The sequence below is a fragment of the Sinohyriopsis cumingii genome, chromosome 8 (genome assembly GCF_028554795.1).
Source record: "Sinohyriopsis cumingii isolate HCF-2022 chromosome 8, ASM2855479v2, whole genome shotgun sequence".
NCBI lineage: Eukaryota > Metazoa > Mollusca > Bivalvia > Unionida > Unionidae > Sinohyriopsis > Sinohyriopsis cumingii.
Genome location: NC_142968.1, coordinates 87,268,764 through 87,296,711, shown reverse-complemented (window position 1 = coordinate 87,296,711; position 27,948 = coordinate 87,268,764). Strand labels below are relative to the sequence as shown.

The 27,948-nt window shown below is 37.6% G+C and overlaps 2 protein-coding genes across 2 annotated transcripts in view; one reads left to right on the top strand and one right to left on the bottom strand.

The window, feature by feature from the left end:
• The window catches only part of LOC149794078 (uncharacterized), a 177,209-nt gene that overhangs the window by 87,177 nt on the left and 62,084 nt on the right, over positions 1 to 27,948 (bottom strand). The window lies entirely within an intron of this gene.
• Positions 11,878 to 27,948, top strand: part of LOC149794080 (ras-related protein Rab-27A-like) — a 46,874-nt gene continuing 30,803 nt past the window's right edge. Inside the window, exons 1-3 of the mRNA XM_089968028.1 lie at positions 11,878 to 12,061; positions 22,491 to 22,565; positions 26,947 to 27,053. Coding sequence (XP_089824154.1) covers positions 22,499 to 22,565; positions 26,947 to 27,053 — 174 coding nt within the window. The 5' untranslated portion in view covers positions 11,878 to 12,061; positions 22,491 to 22,498. The remainder of the gene's footprint in view (positions 12,062 to 22,490; positions 22,566 to 26,946; positions 27,054 to 27,948) is intronic.

The following is a 27,948-nucleotide window of genomic DNA, read 5'->3' as shown; positions in this document are numbered from 1 at the left end:
CTCTTTGAGTTTCCGTTCATTATATATAATATTTTTGTCTATTTAAATATTTGTCTTAATTATAATAATGGGTTTTGAAAGACTATCCAGAATAAAACCCATATCAGGTTCTAGATTCGATCTTGACCGGTTAACCGCTGATCCACGACGAAGAGAGTTAGCAGAGGTAATTGGTGTTATCAAGAATGCCAAAGAAGAGTTTCGTCGTGATGGTGCCGCACACACGTGGTCTTCGTATAAAATTATCCTCGGAAACGCGAGCGTTTCTCGGGAAATGCAAAGCATTTCTCGTGACCGTATCATTGATGCTACCATGAACGATACAATCGCGCGTAACATAATTGGGTATCTCGACGATAGAAGATATTTCGTACAGATAAAATTTATTGTTGGAGTCGGCGAGGGAACGTGGATTATCAGAGACAAACTAGACCCTGTTCTTGATGCCAGAGGCGTTCGTGGAAAAACCGTTCTGTTAAGTAAAGACTCAAAACCGGGAGTACTTGTTGGGATTGATATACCATATTATGCCAGAGCGTATCCTGTGACCGCAGTTGTTTATGGAATTTATCCGATGAAGAAACCACGCGTTGATAAACTCAAACCGATGAAGGTGTCGGTGTTGAATTGTGTAGCTGAGCGAGTAATGGAACATTTTAAAAATGCAATGCGAGGAAACGGCCTAACACCGCTAAGACAAACTAAAATAACAGCGTGGGCGACACGAGTAGCGGATAAAGGAGCGTCAATAAATGATGTTGCTGAGCTAGAGCGATTACTAAAATTTCCTATAACGGTTTCATCGTTAACCGGTGAGGTATTGTATGAGTGTAAATACAATTCCCGTGGAACACCAATAACTATTATCGATCATAACAGTCACGCCTGGACTGACTCGGTTAGGATATTTCCGCAAGACCGTGTTGTGAAGTATTATCCGGAATTGCAAAGCAATTCTGGGAGCATGTTTGATTTTATTTATCAGATAAGTAAAACCGATCCAGTGTCTGTGTGGTTATTCAGAAGTAGCGAAGATGGAGAATATGATCAGTTTGTGAGACCCAACGGGGAAATATACAGAACAATGGCGTTACAGCAGGAAATGAAAAAACTCGCAGAAAAATATCATGCTGGCAACACTGATACATTACTGACACACTGTTTTACTGTCCCGGGTGTTGTCGCGCATGTAGCCCGGGAACGAAATTCATGGAGACCAACTCCGAAAAGTTTTCTTGCTGATATCCAGCAGAGCTGTGTCGAATACGGACACGGCGGTTTGTGGAATACTCAGTATGATCACCGCGGTATGATATCCGTGGACATGACGGCGTGTTATCCAGGAAGTTTCCTTGGGCGTGGAGAATGCAGCGAATATTTTAAACGGTTTGGCCACGCTGGCAATACCATGACAAGAGTAGCTGTCAACGGTGTTTTACCCGATTTTGACTTGACCGGATTTGCTTGTGTGTCGTCGTTTAAATTCGCTAAGGATTTACATCCTGTGTGTTATGTTTGGTTTGGCAGACATTTCGTTGAGAAGCGATGGGCACCGATAGTGTTATTGCGATACATGCTTGACAGTCGAATACTGTTGTCGCTGACGGTCAGCGAAGCGATTATATGTTATTGTCGTCAAACCGAAGTTTGGTTGCCAACTCCAACGCCGGTTACGTTAGAAGAAGTCATCGAAGATTGGTCACGAGAATATCCAGAAACTTCTATCGACGCTATCATCAAGAAAGCTCCTGAAGTACTTAAAAGCAAACTCAGAAATGATGAAAGCACAGCAAAAGATCTAGGACGAAGAATAATAGGGAAATTCACTCAAGGTGGAGCGTATGATCATAAACAACATCACAGTCGATTAATCATGGACAAGACTGAATTGGATCTTATTGTCGCTGATGCAGCCACGAACAACATGTTCTGTAACCGCAAAGATGTGTTTCTGTCAAACGGGGAAAAACTAGGGACTGTTTTTAGTTATATTGACGGAGAATCATCTCAGTACATACATTTGAGATCTTCGATGCTGGCTTATGTATCCATAAATTTGTTGTCGATGATCAATAGATTCCCTGTTGCCGCAGTGAGAGTTGCAACGGATTCATTTTATATTGATAAAAAACACTCAGCGCTGTTGGATAATGTTATATCGGATGATCCATCGTGGGGCTCGTGGAGAATAAAGAATGAAATGTTACACGGATATTGTAAATCGGCTGATGTTGAAATCGAGGATGAGTATCGCAGCGCAGAAATATCTTCGATGGTTTCGTCGGGGGCAACTTCGTTGTTGCCGCCGGTGCACGATCCTGTTACAAGACACAAAACAGTTTATCTGAACGGTCCTGGTGGTTCTGGTAAAACAACTCGAGCGATTGAATTATTTAGAAACTCTGACATGATTGTGCTAACACCCACACACAGACTTGCCAGGGAGATGAGACAACGGGATGTTAACGCGTGCACGTATCACAGTTTTTTCAAATACAGCGGCGGCACGTGGACACCTGAACGAATGGGAACGAAATATATTCCCGAGAAAATCATCTGGGATGAGATAGACACTGTGCCGTTGGATACATTAAAACAGTTTCTGGATTGGCTGCTAAAGAAAAATACCGCAGTGGTGATGTGCGGCGATCATGGTCAACCACCCCCATTTACAGGTGAATCTCCACACGAGTGGCTGAAAACTTTTGTAGATTATTATGAGGAAATAACTAACGATGTTAGAGCACTCGATGAAACGCTGAAAGAGTTTAAGGCACTGATCAGGCTACAAACCAATAAAGTCCAGTGTGAGATAATGCGTGAAATAATTCCAGAGACTTCGCTGAGCGACTTTTGGGAAACGTGGAAACCAGGTGATTTAATTGTGGCAAGTAGAAAGATAGTCAGGGACACACTTCAGCAGCGGTTATTTCAGTTACATCAGAAGAAATTTCCCATGTTGCCAGTGCCGTTGTGTTATAGACCAGCTGATACGCGATTGCAGAATATTGATGTTGATATTCCAGGGCGCCTGACTGCGTCGGGTCCGGAGAAACAGAATTTAGTATTAAATGATATTGTCACAGTTGATGTTGATGCTGTTGAACAGGCACTGAAAATGAGCAAATCCCCGTGGACGCTAGGATACGCTATGACCATCCACAGTTCGCAGGGACTAACTATTTCAGATACAACAGTTTGGATTGTTGATGATCGCATCGAGTGGTCAAATTTAGTTTATTTAGCCGTGTCAAGAGTAAGAAGGATAGGTCAGTTACGAAGAATTGTATTAGATGATGTTGTCAACGACAGCTCAATCGCTGATGACACAATAAGAAAGAAATTAGCCGGTTACAAACAGAGCGACAAAAAAAATGGTAGAGAGTTTGATCCCAAACAAAGTTTGGATGTTGAATTTGTAATACAATTACAACAACAGCAGAATAATCACTGTGCGAGTTGTAATTGTTTATTGCTGTGGCAGTATTCGAAAAACGACCCAAGGCAATTCACCGTAGATAGAATAGATAGCAGTCGCGGTCATACACGTGAAAATGTGATGTTGACCTGTCTTGAGTGTAACCGACGCAGAGGTGTTGCTGCAGTTATTTAAATGATTGAATCACTTCAGTGCGGATCACTTTAGTGATCGGGGTGGTAATTGTGTATCCTCGGGAATCACCTGAAGTTGCTCGCGTTTAAATCCGCGTTGAGGAGCAGTCGAATCTAATCTGTAGATTGCGTTTCTCCCAGTTGATCTGGTTATGCTGGATATCTTATGTGTAGTAACACTCCATGTGGGATCGGTTGCTCTTTTTTTTCCTCCTTCTAGTTCGCCTGGTTCGTATAAATACCTAACGGTGACATTACCCAGCAGTGGGGACGCTAGCGTCCCTGGCTGCGTTGAAACATTTTGTTGCTGTTGTCCGCGTTCACTGACGCGGGGTATATATTTTTTTGTGATTGCATTTACAGGTCTCATGTTTGTTGTTCTGGTAATTTCATTATTCAGTGCGGCTATCACGTTTGGCAGTCTTGCAACCCATTCACGAGATCTCGTATCGTAAATGAATTCCCTCGCGTACTGGTATCCGAATAATCTCTCAGCGAGTGTTCTATTAAATCGCTCAACAATTGCCTGATCCCGATGAATTTCAGTATGTCCTCGTCGTATGGTAACGTTATGCTGCTTTGTCAGTGATGACACCGCGCCCTGAAATTCCTTGCCAGGATCAACTTGTAATAATCGTGGCCAGTTTAGAGGTCCTCGTTGATAAATTCGTTTAAACGCAGAGGCGACTTCGGACGCTGTTTTAGTCGCTAACGGTTCTGCTTCTTTGTATCTACTGGCAACATCAACTACTGTTAGCGCGTATTTGTATATTTTTCTACGGACAGTATCATGAGGCAGGAATAGTATGTCAGCCTGATGAACTTCATTGGGCACACTAACATCAAAATGTGCAAAGTTGATTTGTCGAGGTGGTGGTAAGTAGATTTGCCATATTGCTTGTTTTGATAGCCAATTTTTGGCAACCTCGCGTGTTACTGATGCCGCGTTGGCGAGTTTATTAATTGCTGAGTTACCTCTCCAGTATCCGATTGGGGAATAATAAATCGCTTGCATTTTTATTTAATTATCCAGCGCCTAATACTAATTTAGATTTCATCGCTGATCTTACTAACCAATTAGCGAGTGACTCCTTAAATGATTTATTTTTTATGGCGCTTAGTGCATGAATTAATTTCACATCCGCGATATGCCTGTCTTGTAGATCTTTACTTCGATAAGCAACATCATGTATGTGACACGCTGCGTCGATAGCGTTTATCGGATACTCTCCCGGTTTTGGTTTAGATTGTTCATCAAGTCTGATATCTAGTCGGGTCCCTGGACCGCAGTAATTGTATCCTGGGAGATGTTTTTCTCCGGGATACTTTGCCCAGGGAGTTCCGGGGAGCTTTCCAAGTTTGGCTGCAATGTCACCTCCGCTAAATTCTCGCTTTTTTTTTGAAATCTAAATTTTTTTGTGCCACATCGCGTACACTTACCAGAAAGTGCTTGTCTGTTATTTTTTGTTGTAATGGTTGTTAGATCATTCGTAGGGGTTCGTGCCTTACACTTCACACAATATAGATCCATAATTATTATTCTTTATATACAAATGGAAATTACAGATTTTTCTGCGACAAAAAAGAAAGAGCCAGTTAAGCATAATTCAGTGCTACCAAACTCTATCCGCGCGATTATAATTGGGCCATCCGGTTCAGGTAAAACACAGCTGTTGCTGAACTTGATAATGAAGTGGATGAAATGGGATAAACTGTATTTGATAGCTCCATCTGTAGATGATCAACGATGCTATAACGTTATAAAAGATTTTAATGAGAGTGCAAGCGCGCTGAGTAAAGACGGTGAGGATGTTGTTGAATTTATCACTGATATCGAAGAAGCCCCCAGCGTCGAGGATCTTGATGAATCAATTAACAACCTAGTAGTGTATGATGATGTTATGTTGGACAAGCAAAAAAATCCCGCAAGAATATTTTCCCGGGGACGTCACAAAAACACTGATGTGATTTATGTTACTCAGCGTTATACACAAATTCCTAAAGTAATCAGGGATAATTGTAATCTTCTTGCGATATTCAATGGAGTTGATACACATACACTGAGAAATATTCATCAAACCTGGTGTGGTGGCGATATGGATTTAAATAAATTTAAAAATTTCTTCAGTCATGCTCAAAGAAAACCTCACGGATTTGTGACAATAAATTTACACGATCCCAGAACAAGATACCGTATTGGACTTGATACACTATTTGCAACATAAAAATGTTTTTCCTTGGAAACTCATTTCCCAGAGCAGCAGAGGGGATGGACCCGACCCATGGATTTTTCAATAACGACCCCGCCACGGAAACTGTTTCAGATTTATTGAAGTAACCCAAGTTGTCAGTGCAAACTCCACGAGTTTGTCCCTGGAAACTCTTCGAGTTTTCGGGGGACATTTTTTTTTGTCCTGTATTCTGAATAGAAGGGTTTATTTCGTCGAAATAAGCCCTCTATCGAGGAATAGTTTCCTGGAGGGGTTTATTGTGCAAAAAGTTTCGGTCTGTACAGCCCCTCTGCTGCTCTTCCTAACAGGAGAGCGTAATTGTTACAAGTTGCCAATATGTAACAATCAATACGTATATATTTATATTACCTTTGCAAGTCATCACAACAAAATAAAGTTAAAAAGCCAAGTGCTTAGAACCATCTTGTTAGCCTTTTAACATATATATGGTGTCTGCTTAGCAGAGATAATAATCATATCTGAATAGTAAATCACCAGATAGCAGAGAAGCAATCTAAGTGTCGATGGTACAGAGTGACTTTGTCGATCGTGCTTTCGGAACAGGTCGATTAATTGCGAAACAAGGGTTGACTGAGAAGTTGCAAATACAACTATTTCTCTTCCACAAGTTCCTTGTCAATCCTACTGGTAATCCAACAGACAATCTAATTTTAACCGAGGGTATTCGCAGGTTGAGGTCAATATTGCACTGAATGCATGCCGACAGCTGACATGCGAACCATCTCGGCTATTAACGAAATAAAGATTGACCGCGAAGTTACGAATGCAACGAACTATATTTTGCATTCGGGGTCAATTCTATAGTCAATCCGGTTATGATAATATCAGATGTAGTCTGATTAGGTTGGTGTTTCTTTTCCTTCGGAGAAATATTCGGCGAACCAAATGTATGATTTTATTTTCTTTCTTTCAATTACTGCGCCGGCATATATTTGAGGCCAATCGGAACAGTCTAGGCCTTTTCCGTCAAGTCAAGAAAGAAACCTCGCATTAATTCGTAATTCGTCACCATTGAGAACTATATTTTGAATGACTTTTGTTCACATGAAGCTATATGGCAGCGGAAGGAAAGGAGTTAAAGTCACAATGGGGACAATTTTGAGAGATGTTTCGATCTACCTCGACACATAGTTTGTCTTGCAGAAATAGCCTAGAATCGATAGTCTATAGCTATGCGTTCTGAATTTTCTCCAGCATATTTTGGGTGATATTTATCTATCTCTTTATATATATATATATATATATATATATATATATATATATATATATATATATATGTGTGTGTGTGTGTGTGTGTGTGTGTGTGTGTGTGGGTCGGTGGTTCTTTCCGGGGTTTTCCCGGGTTCTTCCTCCACCATTAATACTGGCCGCCATGTATAGCCTATCGTGTTCTGAAAAATGGCGTTAAACCCTATAACAACAACAACAATAATATATATATATATATATATATATATATATATATATATATATATATATATATAGCACATGCAAATTCGGGAGGGTTTGTGGGTGGGGAATATGCCCCCTCCCCCCCCCCCCCCCCATGACGTACCTGCTTAAAGGGACCGCTTCGATTCCCGGCCGAGTGATATCAAAGACTTACAAATATGGTACTAACAACTGTCTCGCTTGGCGCTCAGCATTAAGAGGTTAGTGTTAGGACTGGTCGGCCTGGTGTAAGGATAATGTGTCTGGGTGGGACATCATGCTACATGTCTGCTACATGATGTCCATTGCTAGACAACACTATAAACTGCCACACTGCAGACATCGTAGCGATATGACTGAAAAATTGTTAAAGCTACGTTAAAAATTTCAAATAACACACACAGACACACAGACACAGTGTGTCAGGATAATGTGACTGGGTGAGTAGTCCGAGTCAATTCCCTATCAAAAAGTTGGAATTCGCCGACACCATTTGGTGTCGGCATGGGGTAGCCGCTTACTAGCCGGCCTAGCAAACTTTAAGGAATTTTGCATAGATATACCTGCATGAAATCAATAGGAATATGATTTATTTTCTCAGATATTGCGAGTAGAACATTTGTTATATCTTTAATCCGCTGACATACTAGCCTGAACAATTGCGTTGGTGAAATTTGACTTGCAACTCGCCATTTTGCATTCCGAATCACATGACTACAGAAATCTCGCGACCTACATGTCAATGACATCAGAGTTCAAATAGTCACGTGATATCAACACTACAAGCATTTCTAATGTTGCCGCAGGAAAAAAAATCGAACATATAAATGAAAGTCACGTACACTTTACAGAAAAACGAAAGAACATAAACTTCTAAAAATATTTATTCTGAAAACAACGACGAGAAATCTGTAAATGTTGCAGCAACTTGGAAAAAACCATATTCAACAAGCGGACAGCACAGTTCAATGCGGCAGTCACGTGATACCAATAAAATACATTGCCGACACGTGCTTAGAATCTGGTTTTCTCCACCTTGCTGCGATACCGACAGGGTTCTAGTCGTTGTTCTCAGAATAAATATGTTGGTAATTAAGGGATCTGTGCTTGAATGCTGCCCCATATCTTGGAGAATCATTTCCATTCGTCTGAAAGCATCTCCCTTTAACATCGCATTTATCCAAGTCTATGCTCCAACTATCGATCATGATGATGAAGAAATAGAGTTTTACAACAAACTACAGGGTATTCTAAACATGGTCAGTAAAAAAGGACATCCTCGTCATCCAAGGAGACTGGAATGCCAAAGCTGGCAAAGATGCTCTAAAAGACTGGGAATATCATTGTGGACCTTCTTTGAATGAGCTTACCATTGAAAGAGGGAGACGGCTGCTCGAGTTCGCAAGCTTCAACAACTTGGTTCTAGCCAACACCCTGGGACAACATAAAGCTTCACGATGCTGGACATAGTACGCACCAAATGGAACCCATCACAACCAGATCGACTACATACTGGTTCAAAACCGTTACCGATCTGGCATCAATAGAGCAAAAACAAGGACATTCCCAGGGCTGATGTTGGGAGTGATCACGACCTCGTGATTATGAACTTCCGAGTGAGGCTGAAGAAAATTAACAAGCCAGAGAACATCAGGCTTGAATTCAACCTTGAACAACTGAAGGACCCTAATATCTGCAAGTCAGTGCAAGCCACAATTGGAGAAAAATTTGCTCCACTTATTGTGATGGATGGTGATGTCAAAGGGATGACAGACACCTTCAACACAGTCATGACAGCAGCTGCCAAGGACATCATTGGCCTCCATCGCCCGAAGAAAAAACTCTGGGTTACAGAAGAGATTCTGAAGTTGTATGATGCCCGAAGAGAACTCAAAAACACCAGACACACAACAGAGGCAATGGAGTACCGAGAAATAAACAAGAATATCAGAAAAAACTTGAAGAAAGCAAAAGAAGATTGGATTGGACAAAACTGCATAGAAATAGAGAGTAGTCTGATAAGAATAACAGCAAAAAGACATTGCAAACTGTGAAAGACCTCACCAGACAGAAACAACCAAGAGTCAGTACCATTCAAGACAAAAATGGAAAATGCGTCACAGAAGCGAGTGATATTGAGAAAGATGGACAGAGTATTGCGAATAACTACAAACATCAGTCCACAGGAGACCCAGAGGTGCTTTAAGTTCCAAACTCCTCAACTGATGATGACTTCCCCATTTTCAAAGAAGAGGTGGAGTCAGCAATAAGAGCACTGAAGAATGGGAAGGCAGCTGGAGTAGACAACATCCCAGCTGAACTTATCAAGAATGGGGGTGGGGGGGGGGGAATCAGTGAAAGAGCTACTAACAAAAATCTGCAACAAGATCTAGCAGACATGTGAATGACCAACACAATGGCCCCAGTCACTGATTATAACACTCCCCAAAAAAGGCAATCTCCAGCTGTGCCAAAATTACAGAACTATCAGTTTGATCAGCCATGCTAGTAAGGTAATGCTGAAGATCATCTTGAACAGACTGAAACCACAAGCAGAAGAAATAATCGCTGAAGAACAGGCCAGGTTCCGGAGTGGAAGAAGCAGAACAGAACAAATATTCAATCTTAGGGTTCTGTGTGAAAAGTACTCAGAACACCAACAAGATATCTATCATGTGTTCATAGATTTCAAAAAGGCCTTTGACAGAGTGTGGCATAGGGCATTATGGGCCACAATGAAGAAGTATAACATGGGCCAAAAGTTAACCAATACCATCAAGCAGCTGTACGCCAAGGCTACCAGTGGAGTAATTGCCCAAGGTTCTGTTGGGGACTGGTTCCAGACAACAGTGGGAGTGCGTCAAGGCTGTCTCCTGTCACCCACGCTTTTCAACATCTACTTAGGGCGAATCATGAGCGAAGCCCTGGAAAACCACTGTGGGACAGACAGCATTGGAGGGCCTAACATCACCAACCTCCGCTTTGCAGACGACATTGATGGGCTGGCAGGCAGTGAAGACGAGCTTGCCACCTTAATGAAGAACCTGGATGAAACATCTTCCAGATTTGACATGGAGATAAGCGCTGAGAAGACAAAGCTGATGACAAATAGTGGCAAACAAATCTCAGCCAAGATTAAAGTCAGAGGACATGAACTAGAAACAGTAAGCCAGTTCAAATATCTTGGTTCTATAATCACATAAGAGGGATCAAGAGCAGAAATTTTGTCAAGAGCAGCACACACAATGGCAGCTATGTCAAAGCTAAGACCTATCTGAAGAGACAAGAATATCTGTCTGAAAACTAAATTCATCTCAGTCTTTTTGTACTCATGTGTCAGTCCTGGACCCTGAGAGCAGAATTACAACGATGAATCCAGTCACTTGAAATGAGATGCTACAGAACCATCCTTTGCATCTCTTACATGGACCACATCACAAATGAAGAAGTGCGTAACACCATCAGGCGCTAAAGTAGGCCAATATGAGGACCTCCTCACCACCGTCAAAAAGAGAAAGCTGAAATGGTATGGCCATGTCACTAGAGCCAACAGTCTATCCACAACAGTCCTGCAGGACAGCGTCCAGGATGGCAGAAGGAGAGGTAGACAGAGAACATAGTGGACTGACAACATCACAGAATGGACCAGGAAAAGTTTTGCGGAGACGCAGGCATTGGCACATGATCGAGAGAAGTGGAGGGAACTGGTCAGATGTTCAGCAGCACAGTGCCTTAACGACCACACTAGGTCATGAGACTGATGATGATGATGAATTAAGTGTACATTATATTTATGTACAAGTAGTACGTGACTTTTAATTAATATTTTCAAATTCTATGTACAACAACTTTCGAAATGGTATAGTGTTGATATCACGTGATTATCGGACCTCTGATGTCATTGACGTGTAGGTTGCGAGATTTGTGTAGTCATGTGACTCGGAATGCAAATGGCGAGTTCCAGGTCAAATTTCATTAACGCTGTAGTTACATCTCGTCTGTCAGCTGATTAAAGATATAACGAATGCTATATTCGCTTTTGTTTAGAAAAAAAATCATATTCCTATCGATTTCATGCAGGTATATCTCGATGAACGGTCGTTTTAGTTTGCTAGGCCGGCTAGTAAGTGGCTTCCCATTGCCGTCACCAAATGGTGTCGGCGAATTCCAACTTTTTGATAGGGAATTGACTCTGACCCTACACCCCAACATAAATGTCCAAATATCAAAAAGGGGTGGCAAGGGTTAGAGGAAACTCGGACTACTGGGTGAGATATGCTACATGTGTGCGGCATGATGCCCCAGTGCTAGGCATCATTATAAACTGCCACACTGCAGACATCGTAGCGATACGACTGAATTTTTTTTAAAGCTACGATAAAAATCCAAATCACACACACATACACAAACACACACACACTTAGAGGCTGGGAAACTAGACTACGTAGACTGGTTCCAGCCTTCAGTGAAATAGGCGACCAGTCTATATTACAAGCCTGTGCTGGAGCGCTGCGCTATAGTTCACTTCCGTTTCAACAAGGATGAAATCCAAGATCATCTGAATATTAACCATCAACTTCCGCTCTAAGAGTGTTACTGTTTGCATGCAATCCGGAAACAAGTGTCGAATTTATCCAATATAACTTTAAGTGTACGAGCTCTGTTAAGATGTTTTGAAAATTGAGCTGTTATTTATTACGTCGGGAAGAAATATTAAATTAGGAGAAGTGCACAGGAAGAGCTAGCTGGGTTGGAATTAAGCAGTGGTGAGAAATCGTGTCTTTCCTATAAATAGTCGGTGTTGAATGCGTACATGACCCGTGCGACTATAGTAGTATATTGCTTTGACTCGTCGGATTTCACGCAATTAAGCACGCACTTTCACCTTTTCAGAAATATATTCATTTCATAGTGATTTATTTACTTTACAAACGCTAGTTTGTTTGGATATCAAAGGTATGTTCTGACATACTCTTGCATGCTTTCAAACAGGACCCCTTGCAGAAGGTTCGTGTGTTACGTCACCCGTTTTAACGCACTTAACAGAATTCTGATTTTTACACCATTGTTCATAAGCAAGATAAAATGATCAATTAAAGCAACAAAAAAAAAAAATACATAAAGAATGCTTTTCTTCATCATAATTTTCATACTGGAACAAATTTTGTCAAAAAAGCTAAAGGAATCAAATTTGGAAGAAAAATGGTATAATAATACAATTATTTACTTATAATAAAAGAAAATATTAGATTTAGTATGTTACTTTTTTCTTATTCTTGGCATTTTGAATATGTGGAAATTTGGTCATTAAATATACTGTTTTGGTAACTTAAGAACTGTTTTGCATCCTTCATGTGGTAACTCATTTCGCTAAGAGTTCAAGAAATACAAGACTTAAATTCTTAATGTTACAAGGGAGTGTTTTATTTTTATTTATCATAATTTTTTCCCATTATCAAACAAATTTAAATGTCAGTATTCTCTTAAAGGCTGATTGAAAATTGACCATTGTTGTAAAATTGCTTATTTATCAGATAGAAAATTCTAACACTTTTATTTAAATAAGCAAAATTTTAGACCAGAAATGTAGAGGATGCTGATTTAATTATGATGAGCTCCAGAGACTGGGTGTTGTCAGTAGTTTCCATTTTTATTCACAGAAATGAGTTTCTGTTACCAACAGAAATGGGTGTGAGTAGTGTTTACTGGCCAGTTTAGGAGCATTCCTGATGTGTAGTAGCATGACAGATGATATACATGTATATAGCTCAGTGAGCAGTCATGTGCCATAAGTAAACAAATATCATTTGCATCATCTGGTTTTCCTTTAGCTATTCTACATTTGTACTTAATGTATGATTATGAAATGATTTGTCAAATGATGAATTGATGATGTTTGTTTTGCTATGGTCTCATACATGTAATTTTTCAGTACGATATAAAAGAATACCTCTGGCATGGCAGAATACACAGACCAGCTTTTTTCAACTTGTATCAAATGAGTATCTCGCTATCAATGTATCTCGCTTTGCTTACAAACGGTGCATGAATCTAAGTTGGTAATTGTATCTATATGTCGCGACACTCATGAAAATTGACCTTATGTAAAATGATAGTTTGCTCTGCCTACCAATTCATGTAAATTGATGCAAATTAATTTTAAAGCGGCTTGAGAATTTATTTTTGTAAAAAGAGAAAATGTTATTGCATTTATTAATTTTAACTTATTTATATTGGTGTTGTCTTTGAGAAAAATGAATTAAAAATATGACAAAATCGTAAACAGCTATTGTTTACTTTTTTCTGTTGCACATAAAACTATTAAATTTCTACTCTGTGAGATGGCATTTTGATTAGTGATGTTTGTTGATGTAAGCTTACTGTATCCAAAGATAAATATTTGAAACCATTGTTTTTGAATATTTTATTATTAATTACAATTTTCATCCCCGACCCTGCTCAGTGACTGAAAGCAAAGTGTCATTCAAGTGTCTGAAAGTTTATGACAATGAATCATTATTTTTGGGACCTCCAACATTAACGAGTAGATTTTCATGCTTTGAAATAATTAAATGTCTGGTTTTCAATGCTTCCTAAGGAAGAAAAAATATAACAAAGCCTGAAGTTAGATGGATCATTGATGTAATGCCAAGCATGTATCTTGCAGACATTTTATGCAGTGCCAAACACGCATCTTGCAGACCCATTCCTTTATATGATTCTACTACCACCTTGAAATGAAAGAAGTCATCCTCCATTCTTTCACTTATTACTTAACCTGATACCCTACTTACCTGCCATAAAGTGCTTTAAGGGCATTTATTATCTGCTGTATTTTCCTTGGCACCAAAGAAACTATGTAATCTTGCCTTTGGGAAGCACATATCTAACAACCATTGGAACAACTGTATCCATTTATGACATAAAAAACAGCTGATTTTATGACAAAAGTAAAGCAGTTAACATTATAGTTCTTGTTTCTGTGACAAACAAATAAAAGTCCCAAAATGATGGCACTGTTTTTGAAAATATGGCATTCATTAAAATCACTTGACACCCACTTAGACACTTTTTTAATTTATTCCCTGCTGTACAAAGAAAATGGTTATTTATTCAAAATAACTATAATTTTTAACGGGGTAGTACCAGGGTAGACTTCTGTTGCAAACAGTTTATTTACATTTATTATACCCTTTTATATTGCCTTTAAATTTGTCAATTACATAATCATAGAATTTCTAAAAATTATTCTTGGAAAATCTTGTTGATAAGTTTCAATTTGTTATTACCTTAAATATTTTCAGAATGTTTTTTATGTTTTCTAATTTCATGGTGTTTGTTTTTGTAATCATATCATTATATATGTTTTTTATCTTATAGGTGTTGTCTAATGTTGTAAAGCACTTAAAGCTTCTAAAGATTAGGCATTATACAAAGTCCTCATTATTATTATTATTACTAGCAATGACTATTAAGTTCCAATATTTATATATCTAAGATTAGGCGCTATACAAAGTCCTCATTATTATTATTATTACTAGCAATGACTATTAAGTTCCAGTATTTATATATAAATCAGTCCTTGCAGAAAATCAGACTAACATATGAATACAAGTTTGGTTTGGGAGCTGATTTACCAGACTTGTGCACAGTCTTCTATTACTGATCATGTGCGTGCATTTTATATATTTTTCAAACACTATATCTGCATGCAGTATAAATTGTTATTTCTTTTATCAAGATGTTGTTGCTGTTGACATTTTAATATGTTTGGTCTGTTTGTCATCATCACTATCACCACACTTTAATAATGACAATATAGTCTGGTAAATGATTATCACTTGCTAATAGATGAGGACAAAGACCTCATTCATCCTAAGCAGTGACATGTAGTGACATGTACTTTAGTCCGTTGACATTCATGTTTTACAAAGGATTAAATCAAGGTCAGTGGTGTTCATATCAGTTATTGTGATGTAGTCATTCATAGCAGTGTCAAACATATTTTGCCTTCAGAATACAGTCGCTTGTCTTGTTCAGCAGGTGATCACTCACTGTAGGTGTTTATATAATAAATTATTATTATTATGATTATTATTATTAAGATTATCATTTTCATGAACAATAAAATAGTCAATATGTGAGTAGTTGTCCTATTGTGTCAGAAATTTTGTGGGATTTCAGAGTCAGGCAACATTATTTTGACCAGAGGTGAAAATTTGTTTGCTATCAGAAACAGGAGATTATGTTCAAACTATAAAGTTGGCAGATTTAACTTTATCCACATTTTGCAAACAAGGATTTAAGTGGTGACATATTTGTTGCTTTTTTAAGATGTGGTTTCTGCACAAAACATGAATCAGATATAATTCTTGTTACCATAACAGCTTTACAAGAACAGTAGAATCTGTATTGTGTTTCTTTGAACTTGTTTACAACCATTTAAGTTCCTGTTTCCATCCACCATTGAACTTTGTGTGACATATCAGTTGCCAGAATCATAGTGTTTTGGTATTGGGAGATAGTGCATGTTTAAATATCTTGACAAGTTTGGCATTCAAACTGTCCCAGTTGTATGCCATGTGAGCTCTTGACTAATACAACCATAATCAATTAGCATCTTTAATCCTAAGTTACTTTGGTCATACATTGTACAGACTATAATCCTTCTAAACAACTTGAAATACAGAAGTTGAATATTTCTTGCAGTAATGTTTATTGATTTATGCTGAGTGATCTCCTTAGAAACCCAATCACTATAATATAACCTCTGTCAAAAAATGTCAATGAAGCCAGTCAACCATGGCAACAGGATCAGAGATTGACATTATTAACTACATTGCTTAGATTTGCTTAAGCCAGTTCACAGTTAATGATCACAGGCAGTATTGCTTTAAATACTCTAGAACCAAAATATGAAGTAAGACTAATAATTTTGCACATGCAGGAGATTTCAGAGAAGGATGGGAGATACCTGTAAACTAAGGAGAAAAACTCCCTAGTGTTGGAGGTTCACATGTACATGTATGTTACAGGATGACTGGTTGGTGCTCTCTGCCCTTTAGCTAGCATCAAAGTTTATTTAAAATTGATATTTTTTTTGTCTGCAACAAAATGTTCACGATTTAAAGAATAAATATAAGCAAGTTGCAAAAGTTTCATGAAAACTGGATGAAAAAGTTTGAATTGGTTTTTGGAATTGTACAATATATATAGCGACAATTATCCGGGTGACCTCACTGTTTGATGAACTTGTCTGGCAGTAAAATGCTGCTTGTGGGTAGTTGGATTGTAACTTGTCTGGCAGTAAAACGCTGCTTGTGGGTGATTGGATTGTAACTTGTCTGGCAGTAAAACGCTGCTTATGGGTGATTGGATTGTTCAGCAGACCATTGGAATATTAATTATAGTGTTGTTCTGATTATCGATTATAATCTATCATCAGTTGTTTGTACAAACCAGTAAGATAAATCAATTGTGAAACTCCATAATCAATTGGGTGTAAAGGGAGACTACTTTTTGTTGCACGCAAAACACAAAGATTAGTAAAACTCCTGTGTAAATTGTAAGCTTAATTGGGCTTGCAACCCAATGAAGTTGATCTGAATTATTTATTCCCTTCACAACTTACAAAAATAAAACCATTACCATATTCCGTAGGTTCAAACTTTCGTAACTACGAACATATTGTGGTGATTACATGATTAAGCTGTTAAATTGTTGAGTTAATAAATTTAAACACATTTTGATGATTTCTTTCAGTTTAAATGTCAAATCGTTTGCATTTATTTAAATAATAACAAAACCATGTCCTTCTATACTTTAAATCATAGACACATCACCTTGAATGAAGGATTTTGGCAGATTGCACTAGTATTTCAGTTACTTGAGACTGATCAGCCATAAAAGTTGATTTCATGTAACAAAGTTTTAGAATAAAATAACACAACACAATAGAAAAAAATGTAATATTTTTATCGGGTTAATATTTGCATGTCATTAAAGAACTTACTCCTGCTTATTTATTTACAATTTAAACTCTGGAACAAAGATATACAGTAGCTGTATAACAAACAAAAATTAAAATGTGCTCTTAGTAACTGATTATAACCGATTATCAGTTAGTTAAGTGGAACCAATTAATTCTGACAGGTTCCCATCACTAGTTAATTATGCTACAGTTGAAGCGGACAGTTGACAAAATCTAACTGATGATTTTTTTAAATGGCAGTTTGTGGCTACGTTTGTAGGAAAATACAGTCCAGTATTTAGAAAACTATAGACTAAATGTTGGCAGTCGAGAGTCAAGAACAAAACACAAGAGATCCTGAAAGACTTGTCAATAGAGCACACTGTCATATTGACATGTACATTGCTTTCCTGCAAATTCAGACCAAAAGAACATTTTACAGACCAGCAATGATGCTGCATGTTATATATTATTATCTGGAAAGGTAGGTCACCTGTCATTTAACATTAACAATGGAAGTCAAACATATATATTGGATGTCTCATAAAAAAGCCATCAGGGAGTGCCCTTCTTCCCAGTCAGCAGCCCACATTGGCTGGATAGAATGAGATCTCCATCCAGCTTGTTTACTGCTACAAGGTCATAATAGAGTTACTCTCCATCTTTAATTCATAGTCATTGTTAATGTTGCCTTTTCAGGACACTGCTATTTTTGGAAAGGAACAACCATGGAAAATTAAGAATCCTGTAGACTTACAGGAAGAAAATGGTTTTGCTGGCTGAGCTCACATTTTAAAACAAATCCTTTATATCACCTGACAGAATGATCCCCCATATACTATACCAGTACCCATGATTGGCGAGGGATGGTAGAAGATTAGTTGGTAGAGCATCTGCCTTGTAATCAAAGGGTTGTGGGTTCAATACCTGTCCAAGCTAGCCTGGGTTGGTTGCTTTGGTGTGCCCTTGAAAAAGACACTTAGCTCCCATAACATGACATGATATAGCTCAGCTGACTGTGTTGAAAGGACCATTATTTCATGGTGGGTGAACTATTGCTGTCAAGACTAGGTGCTGGTTCATGTTCTGCTTACATGGGCATGAATATTGTATAATCAAATCGTTCCAAAAATTATGCATTGGGAAATATAGTTTTTCACACAATTGAAATATACCGACTTACTAGACATCCTATTGGGTTATATTTGCACTCTGTTATTTATGTTTTTGGGGGTTTTTTTGTTTTATTTCAGTCAGGTTTTATTTAAAGCTTTCTTTTAAGATGACCGTATCCATTTAACTTCCATATCCATATAAGTTGATTTTGACCACACTTTTGAGAGTTATGGTCTGTGGTGGATTATTCTTTTTGATGGTGGTTATCAATGTCTAGGGCAGGGGTCTCAAACATGCAGCCCATGGGCCACATGCAACCTGCCAAACCATATCCTGTGGCCTGCAAAATGATTGGCATTACAAGGTGTCATGAGAGATAACAAAGGTGGTGCAGCCCTTGGTGCCATCGAAAATGCTCTCATGCAACCCTCCGGGTGGTTTGAGTTTGAGACCCCTGGTCTAGAGGATGATCAACCATGGTGTTATTACTCACATCAAGTGAATATTAAAATATGAAATTAATGGATGGAATAAATGGAGATCTGAGCAGAGATGTAGAATAGAACAACACAGACCCCTGTATACAGAATAATTAAATAAAACAAAATTGTACAAGACCAATTGTAGGATGTATCTCTGTCATAAAAATAAATTAATTCAAAGTTCAAAACTACGATTAGCATTTCATTTACATAGCAGGGATGGTCCTGGCTTTTAAAAAGCTGTCGCCAAAAAAATCGCCAACCTCAATATTTTGTCGCCAATTTTCAAAAAGTGTCGCCAAAGCAAGTAGTCTACATTTTTCCAAGTGTTAATTTAGTCTATTAATGTAACAGGCAATGAAAATTACAAAAGATGTGTTAGTTAATACTTTAATTACAACAAGCATTAACAAAATGTTACAAACTGTTACATGAAGATCTGTCGCGATTTTAGAGTTGCCCACTTGTTGAATGCAGTTTCAAAGTCTAATTTTTCACATCTGTACATGCTGATTCTCATTAAATTCTCGAGAGATGAGATGCAGAGCTTATTTCTGATGTCTGTTTTGATGAAGTTCATCTTACTGAATCCACGTTCACAGTCTACAGTGCTGACAGGTGACACCAGTAGTCTCCCAGCAGCCCCCCCCACCCCCTTAGCTAGCATCCCAAAGCTTGTAGTGAATTGCTTCCTAAATCCCAAGAATGATCACTGAATGCGGTATAAATTTTCTCGACAAGGAAAATAGGATCTCCATTCCCACGAATGAAACTTTCACGAGTCAACACCTGGCAATATTGGACCGTATATATAAGCATAAATTCACACCCAATTTAGGGATTCTTTCACTCCTGTATTTTGAGAAATAAATAATTATTATTAATTATGCAAAACTTTTGTTGTTTTTTTTGCTATTTCTTGTTGCGGAGTTTAAGTCTCTGCAGCCGTAACACGGAATTGATGGCAAAAGGAAAAGATCAATGAGTAAAATGCTGCACTGGCGACAGATATAATTGTGATTGAGATTTTTTCCATTTGCTTTGTATTTATACACAGTCGGTACTTCAGAGGTTATAAGTTTTCTATGAAGGTTTAGCAAAACTATTGTATTGGTATATGTATAAAAAAAACACAAAAAAACACAGATAGATTAGCCATACAATTTAATTGTATCTGTTCTATTCGCGTCTTCAGAAGTCGGTCAGTTGTAGGTATAGTGCGGTAGCATGATTGACTGTATCACAGCATACAGTACTCAGCCCAGATGTCAGCATAAGCAGATTATGATGTAACAATGCACTGTAAAGATGGGGTTGTCAATATGAACAAAGGATCGTTTGTGTAACAGATTGATTCCAATGCATTGCTTAGTCAAGTTTGTGGCTTCCTTTCGTTCTCGCTTTTAATTTATCCAGTCCAAATCCATGATTGTATGTACAAATTAAATAACCAAAAAGTATGTCGCCAAAAAAATCGCCAGATGGGATATTTTTGTCGCCAATAAGGAAAAAAAATTGCAATTTGCGACATTGGCGAAGCCCAGGACGATCCCTGCATAGATATGTCAAATTTCATCATGAAATCAAATGAGCATTTCAAACTTGTCTGCATAACCAGAGAACTGGTTGCTGGTCATTCTCTAGAATCAACCTAGCTTTCCGGTTGGGGCAGACTTGCACATGAACATTCTTTTTCCCTCTGGCCTTCTCTTAGGTCTCCACCTTTAGTGGCCTTCTTGGCATCCTGCCTATTATCCTGGTTGTTATGTTGCTCACTCTTACATCAGCCATGGAACCTGTTGTCCTTGCTTGGATGGTCCCTCTTTTCTCTTTTGAACTGTATAATTACACCCCTGGTTATGTGTCTCTCAACTATACGTTCCATGGACAATATTTAGCAGTGCCTGACCCATCCCTGATGTCAAGACCTTTTTGCTTCATGCAGAAACTTGATTGTCTGATTTTGTGGTATAATACATTTATGAAACATGAGTCTGTAATGCCTGGGAACACCTCAGAATGTTAGCTTACCCAGTCAGAATTCAGGTTTATCTAATTGCCATTTTAAAAGCATACCCCACTGGAGTTTGGAAAAGTTTAAAGTTTTCTCTCACTTCCATTAATATAAGATCTCCACAAAGTTTTAACTTATGGCAAATATTTAAATGATTTTATCCCAGTGCAAAATCACATGCATCAACTTAAGAATACTATGTTACAATGACATCTGCAAAATTCACTCTGTTTCATGGTCCTTGATATACCTTGAGTTGGTATTACCTTGATATACCTTGAGTAGGCATTACATTGATATTCCTGGGCTAGATATACCTTGAGTTGGTATTACCTTGATATACCTTGAGTAGGCATTACCTTGATAATCCTGGGTTAGATATACCTTGAGTTGGTATTACCTTGATATATCTTGAGTAGGCATTACCTTGATATTCATGGGCTAGATATACCTTGAGTTGGTATTACCTTGATATACCTTGAGTAGGCATTACATTGATATTCCTGGGCTAGAAATACCTTGAGTTGGTATTAAATTGATATACCTTGAGTAGGCATTACATTGATATTCCTGGGTTAGATATACCTTGAGCTGGTATTACCTTGATATACCTTGAGTAGGTATTACATTGATATTCCTGGGCTAGATATACCTTGAGTTGGTATTACCTTGATATACCTTGAGTAGGCATTACCTTGATATTCATGGGCTAGATATACCTTGAGTTGGTATTACCTTGATATATCTTGAGTAGGCATTACATTGATATTCCTGGGCTAGATATACCTTGAGTTGGTATTACCTTGATATATCTTGAGTAAGCATTACATTGATATACCTAGAGTAGGCATTACATTGAAATGCCTAGAGTGTGTGCTTTCTTTTGTTTTATTTCAGTAAAATTTGCTGTGTTTTGTTTAAATTCAGTAAAATTTGCTGTGTCTGGTTTCAGTCATATTTGCTATGTTTGTTTTGATTTCAGTTATATTTGCTATGATTTATTTTGATTTCAGTTATATTTGCTATGATTTATTTGATTTCAGTCAAACTGACTGAAATTTCATCATAGGAGTAGTTCAGATGAGTTTGATGATTGTCAATTTTAACTTTCATGTTAGTGTCTTTTACATTGATCAACCTACTGTGTTCTAATGGCACAATTGTAGACACAAGGATCCTCATGTTGTAATGGTATAATTGTAGACACAAGGATCCTCATGTTGTAATGGTATAATTGTAGACACAAGGATCCTCATGTTGTAATGGTATAATTGTAGACACAAGGATCCTCATGTTGTAATGGTATAATTGTAGACACATTAGCATCCTCATGTTGTAATGGTATAATTGTAGACACATTAGCATCCTCATGTTTGATTTCATGGAAAAATTTAAAGCTATAACTGTAGCAAGATGTTTTGTTTGAAAATTATAAAAAGAATTTGATAATGTGTTAGGGAGTTATAGACCTTGATCAATTTCTCATGCCCAATCCAGCGACACTTCAGCCATTTTGTGCGTAGAGAGTAAGACATAGTGTAGTATATACATCTCACATTTCATGTGATAGATTTTCCACCTGTTCAATTTAAAAATAAATTCTCTCTTTACAGTTTTGAAGATGAGCGAGTTGGGAAGATCACAGGCTTCAACTGACTATGACTTTCTCATCAAGTTTTTGGCACTTGGTAAGGAAACCATAGATAGAAGTAATTAGTGCACCATAATGGTGCAAGCTGAGCATATTAGTCATCTAATCTGTATACATTATTTTCATGCACAGGTCTGTGTAAAAAAGCATCAGATGGTACCATTGATTACTGGCTTCATGTTACATGTGTTTGCAAGCTGTGCACATTGGTCATCTAATCTGTATACATTGTTTTCATGCACAGGTATGTGTAAAAAAGCATCAGATGGTACCATTGATTACTGGCTACATGTTACATGTGTTTGCAAGCTGTGCACATTGGTCGTCTAATCTGTATACGTTATTTTCATGCACAGGTCTGTGTGTATATATATAATAAACCAATGATCTCTGCTAAGCTATCCAGATAATCTCTTTAAATTCAAAATTGAAATGAGCATTGTTTGATAGCTCATGTACTACACCATCGATACTCGTTTTGTAGAAAGATTTAAAAAAAGAGAATTTTGCTGACAAAAGATTGTGTACCAAAGAACTTGGCTGTTGGGATTTTCATGCATTCAGATATGAAAAGTATGCATACTTTTGTGTTGAGTTTGGCAACCCAGAGAACCCTGTGTTGGTATAAAATGATGTCAGTGCACTGCTAAAATGGCCATTATTACGGAAACTAGAGAGAGAAATATAACATCCTTTTAAAAATCTTTTAGTGTAATGTTGCTAAAATAATAAAGAATTCACCATACAGGTTCATGTAATGATGTCTGTCCATTATCTATTATGGCAATTATTCTGAAAAATATGAAAGGCCTAAACAGTCTTTTTTAAAAAGTCAATAAACAAAAGTTGGCTAAATTTAGCAGGCAAAATCTGTGCATTTGATTGTTGGTACAAATGATACTGTATGAAACTAGGATGTGATGCATTGGGATGAAAACTTGTTTGAAAATATAGATGATTTTGAGATTTAAAGTATGTTGTTGCATTGTGTTTTATAGTGATTAACAAGACTTTAGCTGATTCATATTTCGAAGAGTAACAAGTAAAGAATTAACTTGTACCGAGTACCTTGTAAGTCTCACATTGATTCAGGTGCTGTTGCAAAATGTGTAGACAGATCTGGGTCTAGGCAGTTTATTAGGAGTAATCAGGTGAACCAACATAAACCCTGATCTGCTTGCACATTATGCAATAGCATTTTTTGCAGTTCGACTTGACTTCTGAAGTAAGTATTAGAGCTGGGTACCACAAAGATTTTGTACAACATTTCTGAACATACCATAATATGTACCATGGTATACTCTAGTTGTATTTAGCGACCAACCATTTACTTTTCTAGGGCAGTGTCCTGAGACTTTGTTTTCATATTTCTGTCTGTCAAACACTGAAAAAATATCTAGCTTAGATTATAGCAAAATAACACCACATAATATCCTTTTTGTTATTTGGAAAACAGATAAAAGAAAATAAAATGGCTCAAAAGAAAATAACAGCTCCCCCCCCTGAAAATAGTCATTACCTTATAGTACAGGGGTTGGCAACCTATTTTACAAAGTGTGCCACTTTTTTCAAGATTAATTACAAATTGAACAAGTGCATACCACCAGTAAGAGAGTAACACTGTTAAAATTGAGATTTTTGGCCGCCCTTCAGGTGCCACACAAAATCTCTTGCCATGCCACCTTGCGGTACTCATGCCATAGGTTGCTGACCCCTGTTACAGTAGATGAATTTGCTACATGTTGTGTTTGTTAATTGTTGCATTAGTTGTAATCTAAAAACTAACTAAGGTGGGATGATTAAGCTTAAACTGTAGCTGATACCCATTGAATGACATTTTGCTGACATTAGAGAGCTTGCTGATAAAAATGGGAAGTGCTTGTACCAGCTGTACTATTGATTTAACAGGCAGGGAAACTTTAAATGGGATGCCAACACATAGACAGGATTCAGTGTTCATAATGGAAGGAAATTAAACATAAAGTACACTAACCCAACAAACAAAACATATTGAGTGGACTTTTACCAAGTTATGTAAAATACTTTATAACCCAAAAATTTTCCAAAGTTGGATTTGGCACAAATATTATTCATAACATTCATTATGGCCAACATGTTGGCATATGTAGCTCATGTGAAACAGATGATTCGAGGATCATAATTATAATTTGTGATAAGTGTTTTGTAAAACATATAAATTTTTTGAACTATTTTGTCATGAAAATGAAAACAAGCTGTTAAATTCGTAATAAGATCACTCAGGAATTTTCATACATTCATTACCAATGGAAACTACTGAAGTAATGGGACAGTGATTGAAAAAGTACTGTGGTACATACCTCCAGAAAAAAATCACTGCAGCAAACCGGTACACGGGTTATACTGCACACATGTAGCGCGGAACAACAGTAGGTGCTGTTATATATAGTTATGGACCTGTCTCAGTGTTTCTGGGCCTTTGTGCCTGGTGTCATTATTCATCTCTCTATCACTTTCTCTTGTCATTTTACTGGGTTGTTGTAGGATTCGTTTGCAACTGCAATATATTTTTATCTGCCACACCCACCCCACCCCACCACATCCCACCCCCATCAGCTACATACATTATATGTGTGTGTGGTTTGTATTCATTTCATCTAACACAGACTAATCTCGTAGCCATGGATACTTTGATTGTATGCCCTTTTCTCTAAAGCATTTACTTGTAGAGTTGCTTTATATGTGTTTGCTATTTTCTCTATAGCATTCACTCATAGAGGTACTTTATATGTGTTATTTTCTCTGTAGCATTCACTCATAGAGGTGCGTTATGTGTGTGCTATTTTCTTTGTAGCATTCACTCATATAGGTACACTATGTGTGTGCAAATTTCTCTATAGCATTCACTCAGTAGAGGTACGTTATGTATGTGCTTTTTTCTCTGTAGCTTTCACTCACAGAGGTACTTGATATGTATTATTTTCTCTGTAGCATTCACTCATAGAGGTACTTTATATGTATTATTTTCTCTGTAGCATTCACTCATAGAGGTACTTTATATGTATTATTTTCTCTGTAGCATTCACTCATAGAGGTACTTTATATGTGTGTTATTTTCTCTGTAGCATTCACCCATAGAGGTACATGATATATGTGCTTTTTCTCTGTTGCATTCACTCATAGAGGTACTTTACATGTGTTTTTTTCTCTGTAGCATTCACTCATAGATGTACTTTATGCGTTATTTTCTCTCTAGTTTTCACTCATAGAAGTACTTTATATGTATTATTTTCTCTGTAGCATTCACTCATAGAGGTACTTTATATGTGTGTTATTTTCTCTGTAGCATTCACCCATAGAGGTACATGATATGTGTGATTTTTCTCTGTAGCATTCACTCATAGAGGTACTTTACGTGTGTTTTTTTCTCTGTAGCATTCGCTCATAGATGTACTTTATGTTATTTTCTCTCTAGTTTTCACTCATAGAGGTACTTTATATGTATTATTTTCTCTGCAGCATTCACTCATAGAGGTACTTTATATGTGTGTTATTTTCTCTGTAGCATTCACCCATAGAGGTACACGATATGTGTGATTTTTCTCTGTAGCATTCACTCATAGAGGTACTTTACGTGTGTTTTTTTCTCTGTAGCATTCACTCATAGATGTACTTTATTTTCTCTCTAGTTTTCACTCATAGAGGTACTTTATATGTGTTATTTTCTTTCTAGTTTTCACTCATAGAGGTACTTTATATGTGTTATTTTCTCTCTAATTTTCGCTACTTTATATGTGTGTTATTTTCTCTCAAGTATTCACTCAGAGATGTGGGTACTTTATATATGTGCTGTTTTATCTGTAGCATTCACTCATAGACACAGTTACATTCATTGAATGCCTCATGACATAAACTTTCAAAATATTTATAAGGTAAGCTGATCTTGACCCAAAAATATAAATTCATTGCTAAAAGCAATAAGAGCTGATATGACTTCTTTATAATACGTCTAACAGAATTTGACAAAAAGATTCTGTTTTAAATAGGGTAGTTGGCTTCCGTTACCAATAAAAACCTTTAAAACGGTTCAGGTCTGTGCATTTTGTTTACGGTTTGAGGAAGTGTTTGAGCCATCAATGGTTATTTTCTTCTAATAAAATTGTCATTAAGAAACCACCTTTGTGTTGGATCCAGCTGTGTTTGAGCCAGAGAGGTTTAATTTTTTATTCTAATAACATATTTCCATGTATAAGAAGTTTTCACTTGTCATGAAATAGTTTCCTGTAATATTCTGTTCTGTTTAACAGATTCTGAGTCAAAATTTTAAATGTTGTGACTTCCAGGCCTAAGTTGTAAAAAAAATAACCTACAACAGTTTGTTTCCACCAATAGAATGGTTGTCCTGTAATTGAGTTCTCTCTCTCTCCTTTTATTTTCAGGAGACTCTGGTGTTGGAAAGACTAGTTTTCTCTACCAGTACACAGACAGCACATTTACTGGGAAATTCATATCAACAGTGGGAATAGATTTTAGGGAGAAAAAAGTGGTATGTTGACAGTTAACAATCAGGTTTTCCCCAGATTACTTATCCAGATTGTTGTCTTTCATCTCTTAATGTCTGTCTGTCCATACAGCAATCAGTACCTCACTGTCCAGGTCTACCCATACTGCAATCAATACCACACCATCCAGGACTACCCATACTGCAATCAATACCACACCATCCAGGACTACCCATACTGCAATAAATACCACACCATCCAGGTCTACCCATACTGCAATCAATACCACACCATCCAGGACTACCCATACTGCAATCAATACCACACCATCCAGGTCTACCCATACTGCAATCAATACCACACCATCCAGGTCTACCCATACTGCAATCAATACCACACCATCCAGGACTACCCATACGGCAATCAATACCACACCATCCAGGACTACCCATACTGCAATCAATACCACACCATCCAGGACTACCCATACTGCAATCAATACCACACCATCCAGGTCTACCCATACTGCAATCAATACCACACCATCCAGGTCTACCCATACTGCAATCAATACCACACCATCCAGGACTACCCATACGGCAATCAATACCACATTATCCAGGACTACACATACGGCAATCAATACCTCACTGTCCAGGTTTATCCATAGAGCAATCAATACCCCACTGTCCATGTCCTAGGCCAATCATGCTGGTAGCCATAATAGCCATTTAGAAAGTAAGGCAAGATTGGGAGAGCATTTAAATTTCGATGCAAAAACGTTGTGACTAAGACAGTTTTAATGGGTAAGCAGTCTCATTTTTGGGGGTGGCCAAAGGAGAAATTTTACTGTATTTTTACTTCTCAGTAAATATATGTATTACATTAAGATAACAAATGACATTAAAAGTTACACATGGAAAGAAAAGAAAGGACAGT